Raw genomic sequence first — 18,161 nt, 5'->3', positions numbered from 1 at the left:
ATAAAATCCTGGCATACAAGGTGAGCGTGGATCCAGGAATTCTATAACAACGATCACATCTTTTGAGAATGCCCCTGATCCACCCATGCCCCTCTCATGGCCATGCTCCCCCTTTTGAGTTGTGCTCTCTAGAATCTGGGCATGCAGTCAGATGCGCACGCAACCTCTAATTGGTGCCCATTACATTACATTAGTGATTTTTATTCCGCCATTACCTTGCGGTTCAAGGCGGATTACAGAAGAGGATTTCTGGACAGGTCCAGAGGTGTCGCAGTGTAGAGCGAGTTGTTTCAGAGGATTGAAATGTTTCATTTGGTGTTAGTCTTCATGGATTTCTTGAATAGCAAGGTTTTTATTTCTTTTCTGAAAGTTTTGTAGTCTGGGGTCACGATTAGTAGATTAGAGAGTTGGTGGTCTAGGTTTGCTGCCTGTGTGGCTAGAAGGCCATCGTACAGTTTTTTCCGTTTGATGATTGTTAGTGCCCAATTATTGATTTTAATAAGCTCATTAACCAATTATGTTGGGCATCGGAATCTGAGCAACCTTTTATAGAAGCCAGGGGTTAGCTCATATATATAAATTGTTTCTACATAGGGTACACAGAAATCGGGTATAAAAGGTGAGCTAACCTGTGCACGAAGTTCTATGAACCTTAGCATGCCTACGTAGATCAGCCTGATTATTATCTTCTGTAACGTTGAAGGAGACGGGCAAACATTCCTGCTTCCCACCTCATTTGGCTCCACCATTCAAAATGGCCCCTACCTTTCTTCTTATAGTTCTTTGCCTCTAGGAGCTATACCCAGGGCAGGATTAACCAATAGGCCAAGTAGGCACGTGCCTAGGGCCCAAAATGGTCAGGGGGGCCCGATGAAGGAGGGCATCAACATTGTTTTTTCCAAACAGCGATGGGCCCCTCCAACATCGATCGGCAACGCGGGCCCCCCCCCCCGATTGGCAATGCGGGCCCCACCCCAATCGACAACGCAGCCTCCCCCCCCCCCCATCGACGGAAAGTAAGACAATCAAACAACACGGATAAGAAAGGCAACTGGAAGTGTAATTGTGAAAGTGGTGCTGCTTGCCCAAAGCTTTCCTCTGACGCAGTTTCCTGTTTCCGCCTGGGAGCATGGTGGGGTGGGGTGGGGCAGGGGGCCTTTTGCACTTGTGTGCCTAGGGGCCCTCGATGAATTAATCCTGCCCTGGCTATACCAGTCTGTGCTTTCAACTATCTGCTCTCTGATTTGAAGGTAATACAGTATCATCATGCTGTTTTCCTTCTTCCTTTTCAGAGAAGGGCTTAGCACTCAAACTTTCTTGCAAGAGTTCTGCACTACCACCTACAGGCAAAACCTGATTACACTTCTCCCTCCGAATCCGCAGTTTCAGCATCTGCGGATTCAGTTAATCGTGATTTTTAAGCAAAAAAACATTTTAATTTTTCGGGCTATTTTAAGCCCTGTAAGCCCCCCCGCCCCTTAAGCCTTACCTGGTTATATAGCGGGTTTTCGGGGCAGGAGCGATCTTCCCACGCTCCTGTCCCGTGCAGATCACTTTTAAGAAATGGCTGCCTTGAGCTCCTGTAGTCTCTCGAAACTACGACAGGAGCTCAAGGCAGCCATTTCCTATGAGTGATCTGCATGGGCAGGAGCGTGGGAAGATCGCTCATAAGAACATAAGAAACGCCTTCACCGGATCAGACCGAGGTCCATCTAGGCCGGTGCTCCGCACACGCGGCGGCCCATTTAGGTACTCCTTTTTGGAGACCCGACGTTACCGTATCCTTCAATATGATATGCAAGAAGGTGTGCATCCAACTTGCGTTTGAATCCCTGAAAACCTGCTAGACCACCAGGTAAGACTTAAGGGGGGGCTTTCAGGGCTTAAAATAGCCGGGGGGAAGCGGGGATTAGGGGCAGAACCAGCCCAAATATTATTCACGGTTTTTATTATTCGTGGGCTGGCTCTGCCCCTAACCCCCGTGGATATGGAGGGAGAAGTGTACTGAACATTCATGTAAATAAATAGATAAAAAATAAAAAGAAAGATATAATGATAACTTTTTCGTTGGACTGACAATACTTTTTTTGACTAGTTTTCCAAAATTAGAAAATAAAATTTTGTGAATTGTGCAAAAAATATAACATTTTCTGTGGTGTGTTTAATGTCCTGCTCATGTTTGTTCATATTTATAGGCATTCGGATGTTGGACCAACCATTTATGACAGACGTCATAGAGGCTTCCTCCATTAGTCATATGCCGCAAATAATAGATATATACAGCGCCAGCTGGGGACCAACTGATGATGGTAAAACAGTAGATGGGCCTAGAGAATTAACACTGCAAGCTATGGCAGATGGTGTCAATAAGGTAATCATTTTATTAAACCAATTTGGATATTGTATCATTCATACTTTAAGCTTTCTCATAAGTTGATAGTTTCTGCAGATAAAGAAATAACATTAACATTTCTAATCTCAATGCACAAATATTCAGCTAATGTTCTTCAGTATATCTTTATTCCAGGACTCCACAAAATATGTCCTCCCTTGCATTTTTTAAATACAATGCTCAGTGAACATGCGCTGATTCAAAGGAAAGGGGTACTGACTGAAAAGGGGAGTGAAGTAGGGGGATAAAGTGTAGTTTGGAGTGGATTGGGGCAGTGCTGAAAGTGCTTTGTTTAGCAATGAAATTCAGACAAGGATCAAATAACATGCATTTAAGTACAAATAAAAGGCATGTGGTTAAGATAGCTGTTGAAAGTTAGATTTCTAGCAATGACACTTGTATGGATATCACTGCTGACAATTCATACTTTAAATAGATACTGTATCCTTTTAAATGGATGCAATCAGCCTGAAATTGATAATTTATGCTTTTAATTTGCTTCATTTTTTTTCCTTACTGCCAGCCACCCCTTTATTAGTTATATCACTGCTGCATCATGCTGCATTTTTGTCCAAGAATCAAATCAAACTCAAACCTGTCAAGTAGAAAGGGTTGGGCCAATGTGCCTAAGGCCCCGCCCACAGGAGGGGCCTAAGACTCCCTGGCCTATTCTGGTTGGCCCAGGGCTCCCTCCTGGCCTGATCAGGGGGTGCTGTGGGGCAAGAGGGCTTGGGCTCCCTCTTGCCCAGATGTTGTCAGGGAACATCGGGTGCCGCAGGGCAAGAGGGCTTGGGCTCCCTCTTGCCCCAAACCTAATCATGGGGGGTGGTTGGTGCTGCGGGGCAAGAGGGCTTGGGCTCCCTCTTGCCCCAAACCTAATCGTGGGGGGTGGTTGGTGCTGCGGGGCAAGAGGGTTCCCTCTTGCCCCGATGTTGTTGGGGGGGGGGTGCCGTGGGTGCCCGGGGCAGGAGGGCTTGGGTTCCCTCCTGCCCGACCGTAATCGGGGGGGGGGGGGTTAGGGATCGCGGGGCAGGAGGGCTTGGGTTCCCTCCTGCCCCGATGTCGTGAGGGGGGGGGGGTTGGTGTGGATTCTGTAACCGGTGTTGTTTTTGACAGACACCGCTTACAGAATCCAGCTTTTAGGTGAAGGACTGGCTCCTCCTTCGCCTAAAAGCCCTTGTGTTGGACGTTTGGGGCTTAGGTGTTTTTTTGGTTCATTATGGGTATAAGTGTAGACGAAGTGGTAGTCTGGGCGTTTAAACAACTGAATGTAGAGGCAGGCCATTATAAAAAAAAACCTCCTTTTGGACGTTTTTTTTTTGGTTATGGACATTTTCCCTGCTTCTGCTTTCAACGTTTAAGGCCTTAGGCCAAAAGGGGACTTAGACGTTTTTTTTTATTATGCCCCTCCACGGAACTGTGCAGTCAATATACAGGACATTGTCAGAAGAATTTATAGCTTAATTAAAAAGGCGTATTGCTAGACTAGATTACAAATATGAATAGTATGAGAAAATAGAATACTAAACACTGCAGTAGCAAAAGACAATGTAAACTGTAATGTCAATATCTGTCCAATAAAAATAAATTACAAACATGTGCAAAGAAATCAGCATTACCGTTGTGTTTGCATTCAAGTGAGATATGGACCTTTTAACTAAAGCATTTATACCAGCCAACAGCTCCATTCGGACTACGGCTAGCACTAAATTGCCCTATACTACACCGAAGCACAAATCTTACTGCCAGAAGTATTTATAATCCACTGGTAAAATAATGAATCACAGCTAAACTCGTGCCCTGCTTAAAAAGAGCTGGGTCTGATGCCAATGCTATATATATCGCTGTCGTCAGTCGTGCTAATTGGAAATCGGTAGTAAAGTAGTCCGTCCACGCCCCCGCCTCCTACTGACAGAACAACCAGATAGGATGCCTGCATTGCAGTTTTCAAACTTTTTGAGGAAAGTAAAACATTTGAAAAATTTTATTAAACAAATTGGGCCAGTATCCAAATATGTTTAGTAGAAGCCACAAAACATGTGCTCTTTTTAAAGCATTAACAGTTGCCATGCCTGGGCACCAACATGGAACATCTGGGTCTGAGCAGACATACGCTGGCCACCAGGATTTATGCAGGTCCCAACCGATATTCAGCTAGGTCCTGCGTGAAGGTATCTCCACTTCTAGGGCCCTCCTTCTTGAAGCAATAGATCCTCTCCCTCCTTCCCAGTTCCCTTAAACATCAATAGGCTGCCTCCTGAAGTCCCCTCCCCAACTCCTGTAGACCCCTCAATATCATACCCATTTTAACCTTCCCTGGTGGTCTAGCAGAGTTTCTTGGGGGGAGGGGGGAGAGCAATCTGCAGCAGTCCTGCAGCCTCAAAATGACTGTTGTGACTCTATTGGCCGTCTTGCTACAGCTGATATTCAGACTTTGCACCTGCATAGCTAGGCAGAGAGATTTAGGACTGTTTTTCCTGTAATCCTATCGCCCTGCTTAAGCCTGTAGATACCAACACAGAATAACAATAACAACAGTTAGGGCTCCTTTTACTAAGGTGCGCTAGGTTTTTAGCGCATGCAGGGTTTTAGCACGCGCTAAACCCGCGCTACGCTTCTAGAGCTAACGCCAGCTCAATGCGTGTGGCAATTCAGCGTACGCTATTCCACGCGTTAAAGCCCTAACACACCTTTGTAAAAGGAGCCCTTAGTGTACCTGGATTCAAAAAGGTTAGAACAAGTGCCTGGAGGAAATGTTTGTAATCTGCTATTAAGATAGACATGGAGAAAGCTACTACTTACATAGAAGCTTGATACTCTTTGGGATTCTGTCAGGTACTTGTGACCTGGATTGGCCACTGTTGGAAGCAGAATACCTAGGCTAGTTAGACCTTTGGTCTGGCTCAGTATAGCAATTATATAGTTCTTAGAAATATTGCTGCAATGGGGGGGAAAAAAAAATCAAAGCATACCTTTAATTGCACAATTAAAATTTTAATCAGATAACTAGCAGATCTATCTTTGGCTGCTATAACTTAGCCAGTCAGCCAATGAATATCAGCTTAACCAGCTATGTTTCTAGCAATCGAAAAGAATCCAAAAGTTCAATGCCAGTAAACCGGAGAAGGCCCAGCATTGAAATTTTGAGTTTGCTGCCTCCTGTAGCCTGATATTGGGCCCTTTAGAATACATCTGCAAACAATAAAAACAAGCTGCAAATGCATAAATACAGCGAGAAATACAAAGAGGAATTTTTGATAGGATGTTTAAGTCTGATTTTGGACATTTCCCGCAAAAAATCCAACGTCAGGGTTGGAAAATGACCATTTTCGAAACCAGCAAAACTGCTAGATGTCCAGGTTTTTTTTTTTGGGGGGGGGGGGTTTGGGTTTTGTTTTGTTTTTTTATTCATTTTCAAAATTACATTAAATGTATATATATATTCAATCACATTAACAATAAATATATCATTTTACATTCTGTCATTTGTACAGTACATAAATTTTTATCCCTCCCCCTTCCCACCCCTTCCTACCATATATTCCATAATCATATAAAAAAATTTCAGGATGTGTGGAAACCATTAGCAGAATTTTGTAAGGATTAGTTGAAAATGTTTCCCTTTAATGTATCAATTAATTTGGGTAGGGTGAGGGATATTTTATTTATATGTTTTTTTTTTTTAATTGCCTATTTAGATGTCTTAGCCAACAAGACACGCAGGCTTAGGACATTTAACTTTGTTTGTCGTTTTCAAGGTTACACTGTTTAACTTGCTTTTTACTAAACTTTTCAAACCACCCTTGCAGCACTAAGCCAGCTAAGCGCTAACATCCAGCGCAAGACGGCCAATGAATATTAGCATTTAGCAGCTAGCAAATAGGTGGCTATGTCACAAAATTTAAAGTGCTAGATGGCTATGTTTAGCGGCCAAATGAGACCCCTTAAATAGCTGGCCTATCTTTGGCCACTATAAACTTAGCCGACCAGCTCTGAATATTGACTTAGCTGACTAACCCCTTCCTTTCCAAAGCCGGGCTAGCATTTTTAGCGCTGGCAGGAGCGGTAAGAGCTCGGGTGCTCATAGAAATTCTATGAGCGTCGGAGCTGTCATCACGGCAGCCTGTGCTATAAATGCTAGCGCGGTTTTGATAAAAGAGGGGGTAAATGCCAAAAATAAACCGGATATTCAATGTCGCTTACCGGAAATGGCCCGGCATTGAATATTTGGGCTCAGCACCAACTGTGAGAGTCAAGCCAACTAACTCCCATGATCTGAATGTCGGAACCCTATTCTGCAAATCACTAAGGGGCCCTTTAACTAAGCTGTATTAAATGCCAATGTATGCTTTACACCAGAAAAAAGGCTTATTACAAAGCACATTATTACTACTATATATTTCTATAGTGCTTCTAGATGTATGCAGCACTGTACACATTATATGCAAGTACATTCTCTGTCCCTAGTTGGCTCAGAATCTAAATTTTTTTTATCTGAGGCAATAAGAGTTAAGTGACTTGCCCAGGGTTACAAAGAGCTGCAGTGAGACTTGAACCCAGTTCCCCAGGATCTCAGTCTGCTACTCAAATCCTTTTTAAAAAGAGTTGTTACATCGACTATTTTGTAATCACCAGGTATCATCGATGATTGTAATGATAGGTTACTAATGATCAACAGTTTTAAATTCTTTCTTTGTGTTGTATATCATCCAGTCTAGGGGCTAGATTCACCAAGGCCATGGATCGGATCCAATCCATGAGCGGCAAGGGGGGCTGATTCACGAAGCACCCTCATGCAAATGAAGGCATTTGGAATCGCGCCCACAACCGACCACCCGGGAAGGCGATCGGGGCAGAGTGCTGGATCGGGGCAGAGTGCTGGAAAGTCAGGGGGGAGAGAGCAGGAGAGTCGGGGAAGAAGCAGGGTGGCGATCGGGGCAGAGAGCTGGAAAGTCGGGGGGAGAGAGCAGTAGAGTCGGGGCAGAAGCAGGGTGGCGATCGGGGCAGAGAGCTGGAAAGTTGGGGGGAGAGAGCAGGAGAGTCGGGGCAGAAGCAGGGTGGCGATCGGGGCAGAGAGCTGGAAAGTCGGGGGGAGAGAGCAGGAGACTCGGGGCAGACAGAGCTGCAAAGTTGGGGGGAGAGAGCAGGAGAGTCGGGGCAGAAGCAGGGTGGCGATCAGGGCAGAGAACTGGAAATTCGGGGAGAGAGAGCAGGAGAGTCAGGGCATAGAGCAGGTCATGAAGTCGGAAAGACATGAGCAACTGGTCCCCAGCAGTTGCTTGTTTTGGGATCAGCCAGCCCAGTTGGCGTGCCTCATTTTTTTTTAGTAAATTGCTGCCTGCCTATATTTGCATGCCATTCCCCCTCATTTGCATGCACAGATCGAAGGATGATCGGGCAGAGGTTAGTGAATCAGGTCGGAGGAAAATCGGGTCGCAAAGGGGTCGCTAAGTGGTCAGGACTTGATTAGTGGGCTTAGTGAATCTAGCCCCAGGTGATTTACTGCTCATTATTGTGTTAGTTATACTTATTACATCTTCCAGGTTCACCAAGATTTATTTCAGTTGTTATATTTTCACACTTAAATACCATTTCTGGTATACATAGATAGTTTCTTTACATCCTCCTTAGTAAAGGCTGAAGCAAAAAATATATAGAGGCCCTTTCACTAAGCCACATTAAAAGTAATTGGCACTGTTTTTACGCACTGAGGCCTCTTTTTATTGTGGCTCTAAGATGGCAGATGGTGCCATTTTCTTATTAATGGCCACGCACAAATTGAAAAATTAACACATTGGACATTAGTGTGTGAGCTTTGAATGCCACTTATATAGTAGCTATTAAGTCCCGGATTCTGTAACCAGTGCCGTGTCAGCAGCCACCTTAAAAGCAACTGCCAATCGTGTATCAATCAGACGATGGTGCCGGGTGCAGAATTGTGCCTCTAGCAAAGGTAGGCACTGGAAATGTAGGCCAGGATTTTCCTGACCTACATTTCCGGTGCCTACCTATGATGTGAATCACACCTCTGTAGGTGCTTTAGGCCCTCTAATACCACTTCCAGGGTTAGCCACGCCCACAGTGGCATTAGGCAGCTTAAAGCACCTACAGGGCTGATTTTTTAGGCACCGGTAGGCACCTTGAAACTCAGTTAAAAATGCTATTTCAATGGCAATTTTTTTTCTTCTGAGTTTGGATGCCTACCGATGCCTAAAAGCAGCACCATTTAGAGAATCCTGCACTAATTGGTCAGTGTGTGCCAATGCTCACATGCTAACCAATTAGTGCAAGACATGTCTACTTTCTGCCCCCAAACACACCCCTCACACTAAGGAATAAAATGTATTTTTTTAGCGCATAGGTGTTATCTGCCAAGCCCTCAGTTAGTGGCTACTGAGCATGGCCCACTAGAACTGTTTTTAAGCAATGGTAAGCATAGTAACATAGTAGATGACGGCAGATAAAGACCCGAATGGTCCATCCAGTCTGCCCAACCTGATTCAATTTAAATTTTTTAATTTTTTCTTCTTAGCTATTTCTGGGCAAGAATCCAAAGCTTTACCCGGTACTGTGCTTGGGTTCCAACTGCCGAAATCTCTGTTAAGACTTACTCCAGCCCATTTATACCCTCCCAGCCATTGAAGCCCTCCCCAGCCCATCCTCCACCAAACGGCCATATACTGACACAAACCGTTCAAGTCTGCCCAGTACTAGCCTTAGTTCAATATTTAATCTTATTTTTTGATTCTAGACTCTTTGTGTTCATCCCACGCTTCTTTGAACTCAGTCACAGTTTTACTCTCCACCACCTCTCTCGGGAGCGCATTCCAGGCATCCACCACCCTCTCCGTAAAGTAGAATTTCCTAACATTGTTCTTGAATCTACCACCCCTCAACCTCAAATTATGTCCTCTGGTTTTACCATTTTCCTTTCTCTGAAAAAGATTTTGTTCTACGTTAATACCCTTCAAGTATTTGAAAGTCTGAATCATATCTCCCCTGTCTCTCCTTTCCTCTAGGGTATACATATTCAGGGCTTCCAGTCTCTCCTCATACGTCTTCTGGCGCAAGCCTCCTATCATTTTCGTCGCCCTCCTCTAGACCGCCTCAAGTCTTCTTACGTCCTTCGCCAGATACAGTCTCCAAAATTGAACACAATATTCCAAGTGGGGCCTTACCAATGACCAGTACAGGGGCATCAACACCTTCTTCCTTCTACTGACTACGCCTCTCTTTATACAGCCCAGCATCCTTCTGGCAGCAGCCACTGCCTTGTCACACTGTTTTTTCACCTTTAGATCTTCGGACACTATCACCCCAAGGTCCCTCTCCCCGTCCGTGCATATCAGCTTCTCTCCTCCCAGCATATACGGTTCCTTCCTATTATTAATCCCCAAATGCATTACTCTGCATTTCTTTGCATTGAATTTTAGTTGCCAGACATTAGACCATTCCTCTAACTTTTGCAGATCCTCTCATCTTTTCCACTCCCTCTTCGGTGTCTACTCTGTTACAAATCTTGGTATCATCTGCAAAAAGGCACACTTTTCCTTCTATCCCTTCAGCAATGTCACTCACAATCATATTGAACAGGATTGGCCCCAGCACTGATCCCTGAGGGACTCCACTACTCACCTTTCCTTCCTTCGAACGACTTCCATTAACCACCACCCTTTGACTTCTGTCCGACAGCCAGTTTCTGACCCAGTTCACCACTTTGGGTCCTAACTTCAAGCCCTTCAAGCCCTCCTATGAGGAACTGTATCAAAGGCTTTGCTGAAATCCAAGTAAATTACATCTAGCATATGTCCTCGATCCAACTCTCTAGTCACCCAATCAAAAAATTCAATCAGGTTCGTTTGGCACGATTTACCTTTTGTAAAACCATGTTGCCTCGGATCCTGTAACCCATTAGATTCAAGGAAGTACACAATCCTTTCTTTCAGCAAAACTTCCATTATTTTTCCAACAACTGAAGTGAGGCTCACCGGCCTGTAGTTTCCTGCTTCATCCCTGTGACCACTTTTATGAATAGGGACCACATCCGCTCTCCTCCAATCCCCAGGAATCACTCCCGTCTCCAGAGATTTGTTGAATAAGTCTTTAATAGGACTCGCCAGAACCTCTCTGAGCTCCCTTAGTATCCTGGGATGGATCCCGTCTGGTCCCATCGCTTTGTCCACCTTCAGTTTTTCAAGTTGCTCATAAACACCCTCCTCCGTGAACGGCGCAGAATCTACTCCATCTTCCCGTGTAACTTTGCTAGACAATCTCGGTCCTTCTCCAGGATTTTCTTCTGTGAACACAGAACAGAAGTATTTGTTTAGCACATTCGCTTTCTCCACATCACTTTCCACATATTGGTTCCCAGCATCTTTTAGCCTAGCAATTCCTTTTTTCATCTTCCTCCTTTCACTAATATATCTGAAAAAATTTTTATCTCCCTTTTTTACATTTTTAGCCATTTGTTCTTCCGCCTGTGCTTTCGCCAGACGTATCTCTCTCTCTTGGCTTCTTTCAGTTTCACCCTGTAGTCCTTTCTGCTCTCCTCGTCTTGTTTTTTTTTATATTTTACGAACGCCAACTCTTTCGCCTTTATTTTCTCAGCCACTAGGTTGGAGAACCATATCGGCTTCCTTTTTCTCTTGTTTTTATTGATTTTCTTCACATAAAGGTCCGTAGCTATTTTTATCGCTCCTTTCAGCTTAGACCACTGTCTTTCCACTTCTCTTATGTCCTCCCATCCTAACAGCTCTTTCTTCAGGTACTCTCCCATAGCATTAAAGTCCGTACGTTTGAAATCTAGGACTTTAAGTATCGTGCGGCCGCTCTCCACTTTAGCCGTTATATCAAACCAAACCGTTTGATGATCGCTACTACCCAGGTGAGCACCCACTCGAACATTAGAGATACTCTCTCCATTTGTGAGGACCAGATCCAATATCGCTTTTTCCCTTGTGGGTTCCGTCACCATTTGTCTGAGCAGAGCCTCTTAAAAGGCATCCACAATCTCCCTTTCCGATTCCGCAGACGGAACATTCCAGTCCGCATCCGGCAGGTTGAAATCTCCCAACAGCAGAACCTCCTCTTTCCTTCCAAACTTTTGGATATCCACAATCAGATCCTTATCAATTTGGTGCGATTGAGTCGGAGGTCTGTAGACTACACCCACGTAGATAGAAGTTCCATCTTCTCTTTTCAGAGCAATCCATAACGCTTCTTCCTCTCCCCAGGTCCCTTGCATTTCGGTCGCTTGGATATTGATCTTTACATAGAGAGCTACTCCTCCACCTTTATGACTATCTCTGTCCTTCCTAAAAAGATTATATCCCGGTATGTTTGCATCCCATCCATGTGATTCACTGAACCATGTCTCTGTGATAGCGACAATATCTAGATCTGCCTCTAACAGATCTAGATATAGTAAAAAGGCCCCTTAGTATTTCTACTATGTTATTGACATCCCTGAGTTATTCTTTTAGTTCTTTATGATCTAATAGTTCTACAGATATCCTCACAGACTTTCTGCTTCTAATGTATTATTTTTAAAAAGATGTTATTATGAATTTTTGGCTCTACAGCAGACCACATTTCAAATCTCTTTTAGCTTTCCTTAATAATGTTTTGAATCTAACTTGCTAGTGTTGTTTTCTTAATTCACATCCTTTTTACACTTTTTGAAAGATATTTTTTAACTCTAATGGCCTATTTCACCTCACTTTTTAACTATACCAGCTGTCGTTTGGCCTTCCTTTCACTTTTTTAATATGTGGTATATATCTGGCCTGGGCTTCCAAGATGATATTTAAATTGCTAACTGTTTCAGCTGCTCCTTTTAGTTTTTTTTTTTTTTTTCAAATCATTTCTCTCATTTTATCATGCATAGTTGCTTTTTCAAAAGGATTGATGGATTTCAGGCAACCTAGTTTAATGGGCAGTTGTAAGGACCCCTTTTATAAAGTCGCAGTAGTGATTCCCGTGTGACAAATGTGATGCAACCCAATCATTTCCTATGGGCTCCATTGCAGTTGCTGCATTGAGAATCGCTACTGTGGCTTTGTAAAAGGGACCCTAACGGCCTCTTTTACAAAGGCACGCTAGCAGCTGCGCTGCGCTAATGGCCTCAAAGCCCTTAGAGATTTAAAGAGCTTCGGAGCTGTTGCTGCGCGGCTTTGTAAAAGAGGCCGTAAATGATTTATAAAAATTGACCTTAATATATCATGCAGTCTGAAAATCACAGTAAGTGGGACTTATTCAGTTTGTACAATATGTATCTATTACATGAGTCTAATAGAGCACCATTTTAGTTGTCAAATCCTGTGAATATGTTTTCTGTGAATCTTTCAATGTCCCAGTTTTGAGAAAATCAAGTTCGTAAAGGAACAAAACATGACTTTTTGTTAGATACACATTGTCCCAGTCAACACTTAAATAACCTGAAACTTAACAAGATAGCACATTTCCGGGGGGGGGGGGGGGTCCTGATCTAATAAAAGGAATTCAATTAATTTATAAATGAAAGAGGATATTATGTTTTTAATGACAAATAAGTGAATGAGTGAACATGTCTTGCATTTCTCTTGTTTTCATTGTAACTAGGGAAACAATTCAAGCGAAAATCTCATTTACCAAAATATGTGCTTGTTGCGATGCAGCAGTGAACAGATGGAAATATTAAGTGAAAATGGGGAAGTGTATAGGGACTTCTGTGCATATGACATCTCTATACTGAGCTGGCTTATTGGTCCTGTAAGCTATACAGACAAAACATAATGTTCAAAATAGCATAAATAACAGTCCAACCTTTGTCTGGTTTAGCTTAACCAGTTAAGGTCTGAATGACAGCATTTATCCAGTTAAGTACCAGCTGTCTGCACATATCCAATATTTAATGGAGAGAAGGAAAGCTGGCCAATTGGGCAACAGTATATTAATGGGTGATTTCAACTACCAATATACAAAAAACTTTTATCTCTTGCTGTTGGGATAAGACTTTCAAAGGTTAAATAATAACTAAACTAAACTAAACCTTAAGTTTATATACCGCATCCTCTCCATGAAAATAGAGCTCCATGAAAATAACCTGAGGGGGAGAAAAAGTCCTCACAACTAACGAGGTACTCATCAAATCAGCCGAAGCGGCAAAGTGAATAAGCCCTCAGTTCATCACAGGTCATAAGAAAACTCCTCCAAAGATTAATTAAATAGTGCCCCATTCGACAACAGGAAAACACAAAATAGAAGAAGGGCCTCTTCTATTAAACTGTGCTAGCAGTTCCTATGAGCGTCAGGAGCAGTGCGGGCCATTCAGCGAGGCTCTCTGTTAAAAACTGCTAGCACAGTTTAATAGAAGAGGGGGCAAATGTGAGATGTGAAGCAGTAAGTCAAAAAACATAGCATCTAACATAGCAGTACACTTCTCCCTCAATATTCACAGGGGTTAGGGATAGAGTTGACCTGCGAATATTGAAAATTCATGAATAACATTTGGGCAGGCTCTGACCCACCCCCATCTTCCCCTGGCATCCCAGACTTTACCTGGCAGTCTAGCGGGCTTTTGGAGCAGGAGCAATCTTCCTACACCCCTGCCTTGTGCAGATCACTCATACAAAATGGCTGCGGGGAGTTCCCGTCGTAGTCTCGAGAGACTACGGGAACTCACGGCAGCCTTTTTGTATGAGTGATCTGCACAAGGCAGGGGTGTAGGAAGATTGCTCCTGCTCCAAAAGCCCGCTAGACTGCCAGGTAAAGTCTGGGATGCCAGGGGAAGACGGGGGTGGGTCAGAGCCTGCCACATGCGCAGTAGAATAATTTGCCTTCTGCCGCTAATCACCCGTGCCTACCTCAGCTGATTTCCTGCCCCGATCGCCGATGTCAGCTGACTTCCTGCCTTCTGCCTACGCTGCTGGGACTCCTCTTCTTCTCACCCCCAGACCAGCAGCAGCAGCCACGGTTTCATCAAGCAGCCACGGGGCTTTTGCTAGGCCAACCCACTTCCATGATGCGAGGCAGGCAGGCCTAGCAAAAGCCCCAAAGCTCCCTGATGAAACCGTGGCTAAAGCTAAACTAAAGCTCGCAGATGCTGGACAGGGGGAGCAGGGAAGGGATAAGGGGTACTACTGGACAGGGGGGGAGGTAAAAGGAAGAGAGAAGGGCTACTGCTGGACAGGGAGAGCATGGAAGGGGTACTGCTGGACATGGGAGGTAAAAGGAAGGGAGAAGGGGTACTGCTGGACAGGGAGAGCAGGGAAGGGGTACTACTGGACAGGGGAGGTAAAAGGAAGGGAGAAGGGCTACTGCTGGACAGGGGGAGCAGGGAAGGGGTACTGCTGGACAGGGGGAAGTAAAAGGAAGGGAGAAGGGCTACTGCTGGACAGGGGGAGCAGGGAAGGGAGAAGGGGTACTGTTGGATGTGGGCGAGCTAAAAGGAAGGGAGAAGATGGATGAGGAAAGGAGGACCAGAGGAGAAGCATGTAGGAGGTCCTAGAAACATTGTTAAAAGCACAGCAAAATAAAGTCACCAGACAACAAAAGTAGGGAAAATGATTTTATCAATAATAAGTGCACATGTGCACTTGAAACTTGGTGCCTCTGTGCATCTGTGCCTTCATGCTTCCATATGCGCAGTACACTGCCTTGCCTTCTGAGAGCAAAAGGCGAGGGTGAAGAAAGGGAGAAATGGCCGTGGTCAGAAGGTGGGCATGACCATCTGGAAGAAGAGCCAGTCATGTTCTGAGGGAACAGACTGCCTCCGTTTGGGAGTGACAGAAGGGGTCGGAACGGTCCAGGAGAAGAGGCGAACAAGACTAGCCCGGTGAGGGCAAAGTAGACAGAAACTGTCATAGTTTGAGTGAGAGAGAGCATGTGAGGGGGGGAGAGAATCCCGGTGTGAAGGAGCGGAGAGACAGAGGGGTCGGAGCAGGCGTTGTGACTGGGTTTGCTTGCCCAGGAAGCCAAGGAGCCAGAGGTAAAAGGGAGGAAAGCTATGTTCGGCCATCTTGCCTGCATCTTGGGGACGCATCCTATCTACCTCCGCAATTGCCCCAGCTGGAAAATGCAAAAGAAGCCGAATTCTCCCTCTCAACCGACTGGAAAGGAAATGAAATCCTTGCAGAGCAGGGGAGACAGAAAGAAAGACAGACAGACAAGGGACCAGGGAGAGAGATAGACACACAGAAAGACAGGGGGGCCAGGGAGAGAGACAGAAAGAAAGAAACACAGAGGGGGCAGAAAGAAAGAAAGACAGTGGGCAAGGGGAGAGACAGACAGAAAGAAAGATAGATAGACAGTGGGGCAGGGAGAGAGACAGACAGAAAGACAGGGGGCCATGGAAAGAGACAGACATATAGAAAGAAAGAAAGACAAACAGAAAGAAAGGTGGCAGGGAGAATGAATGAAAGAAAGAAAAGCCTAAGTGCCCCATTGTACTAAAAAAGTCTACACATCTATTCTAGCACCCGTTAATGTAACGGGCTTAAACACTAGTTAAGAAATATTTCTTTAAATGATTAGATCAAAGCATGTCATTATATGAAATTTTATTTCATAAAGCCTGTCTTCATACAAGCATTTCTGTTCCAGGTGACTATAAAATGTTAAAGGGTTCTTTTACAAAAGTGCATTAAGCAGTTAACAAATGAATTAGTGTGCACTGATACTGCACAGAAATGTTAACTGTTACCTCGGTGGCATGATTGAATAACACTAATTCCTGCATTAACTGTATGCTATATTAGGGTGCAAGAAATGTGCAGAGAATGATTGTGGACTGCCCACTGGGCATCAAGATGGCAGATGACATTTAATGTGAGTAAGTGCAAAGTGATACATGTAGGAAAGAGGAATCCAAACTATTGCTGTGTGATTCAAGTTTCAACATTAAGAGTCACCACCCAGGAAAAGGATCTAGGTGTCATCACTGATGATATGTTAAATCCCTCTGATTGGAGTGGTGGCTAAGAATACAGGAAATATCAGAAGGAAGTGAAAACCAAAAATGAGCATGTTATAATGCCTTTGTATTGCCCCATCGTAGAACCATACCTCACATACTGTGTGCAATTCTGGTCAGCATATCTGAAAAAAAGATATAGTGGAATTAGAAAAGGTGCAGAGAAGGGTGACATAAATGATAAAGGAGATGGAATGAGGAAAGGCTAAAGGGACTAGAAATATTCAGCTTGGAGAAGAAATGGTTCTGGGAAGATATGATATAGGTCTATAAAATACTGAGTAGAGTGGAACAGGTAACTCTGAATTTCTTGTTTACTCTTTCCAAAAATACTAGCCTAGGGGGCCTACAATGAAGCTACAAAATAGTAAATTTAAAACAAACTGGAGAAAGATGGGCTTGGGAAAATCCACTGCTTATTTCTAGGATAAGCAAAGCAAAATCTGTTGTACTCTTGGGGTTCTAGCCAAGTGCTTGTGACCTGGATTGTCCACTATTGGAAACAGGGCACTGGGCCTGATAGACCTTCGGTCTGCCCCAGTATGACTTTTTGAAGCCCATCACTTGTGCAGTTAGTGCAAGTGCCTTACTATCTCTTCTTGAGGGACCCAAGCTAATTGCAAAAAGTCTTAAGATATGTTCAAGAACATTGTTGGGCATGCAACCCAACAATTGCTAAAGTGCACTAAATGCTAAAACCTAGCACACCTTAGTAAAAGGGCCCCTAATGGTTTCACAGAAAATCTTGTGGTGTCACTTTATGCATATGAAGCTTCAGAGGACTATGGTTAATAGCATTGGAGCTCTATAGTCTTCAGTAGACAGAGTCATTTCACCTTCAGACTCTGAAATATTTACCTACAATGAGTGATTCCTGGACTCCTTAATAGATTAGCACTGGTATGCTTTAAAAAAGAGAATTTAATCCAAGAGATTTGTTCCTTCTTTTCACAGGGTCGAGGTGGCAAGGGAAGTATCTATGTCTGGGCCTCTGGAGATGGAGGCAGCTACGATGATTGCAACTGTGATGGCTATGCATCGAGCATGTGGACAATTTCTATTAACTCGGCAATCAATGATGGACGGACTGCTCTGTACGATGAAAGCTGCTCTTCTACCTTGGCCTCTACATTTAGCAATGGGCGGAAGAGAAATCCTGAAGCTGGTGTGGTGAGCGCAGATATTGTTGTTACACCGGCTCTCAGTTTGTCTTGGCTATCTCCATTTTCTGTTTAAAAGACAAACAGATGCTCTTTTGTTGAAACCAGTTTTTCTAATGCACAATGCAGGGCGATGTATTCACTGTCAGCTGAGGATATCGGATGTTAATATTTAAAACCACAAATCATCTTTTATGCTTTTTGGCTTTGTTTAGATTCCATTTACAATATGCTGAAGGTCCTGAATCCTTTTAGAATTGAGAGATCGTGTTATTAATTCATATCTCACTGGAACTATATTCACAGGGACATAATTTAATTGCAATAGCTGGACAAATTTTTTTAAAAAGTGCATTACCTCAGAAATTCCTTTTGACAAATTTCTGTTCGCTTATTTATAGCTTTTCAAACACCTTTTTTCGAAGGCACGTTAGTGGTTTAACGCGCATAATAGCGTGCGCTAAACCGCCAGACACGCTAGCCGCTACCGCTCTCCTCTTGAGCAGGCGGTGGGTAGTTTTTTGCCTAGCGCGGGGGTTAGCACGTGATGAAAAGTCACGTACGTTAAACCCGCTAGCGCGGCTTCATAAAAGGAGCCCTCAATGCACCCCGAATACGCTATCAGCGGGTTCAAAGAGGACAGTTGCATAGAATTCAT

The 18,161-nt window shown here is 44.0% G+C and overlaps 1 protein-coding gene across 1 annotated transcript in view; it reads left to right on the top strand.

Annotated features, from left to right (window-relative positions):
* The window catches only part of PCSK2 (proprotein convertase subtilisin/kexin type 2), a 284,701-nt gene that overhangs the window by 224,759 nt on the left and 41,781 nt on the right, over positions 1-18,161 (top strand). The window contains exons 8-9 of the mRNA XM_033939434.1: positions 2,196-2,371; positions 17,298-17,513. Of these exons, the coding sequence (XP_033795325.1) occupies positions 2,196-2,371; positions 17,298-17,513 (392 nt within the window). The remainder of the gene's footprint in view (positions 1-2,195; positions 2,372-17,297; positions 17,514-18,161) is intronic.

Source organism: Geotrypetes seraphini, chromosome 3 (genome assembly GCF_902459505.1).
Source record: "Geotrypetes seraphini chromosome 3, aGeoSer1.1, whole genome shotgun sequence".
Lineage (NCBI taxonomy): Eukaryota > Metazoa > Chordata > Amphibia > Gymnophiona > Dermophiidae > Geotrypetes > Geotrypetes seraphini.
This window is presented reverse-complemented; position numbering and strand designations above follow the sequence as displayed.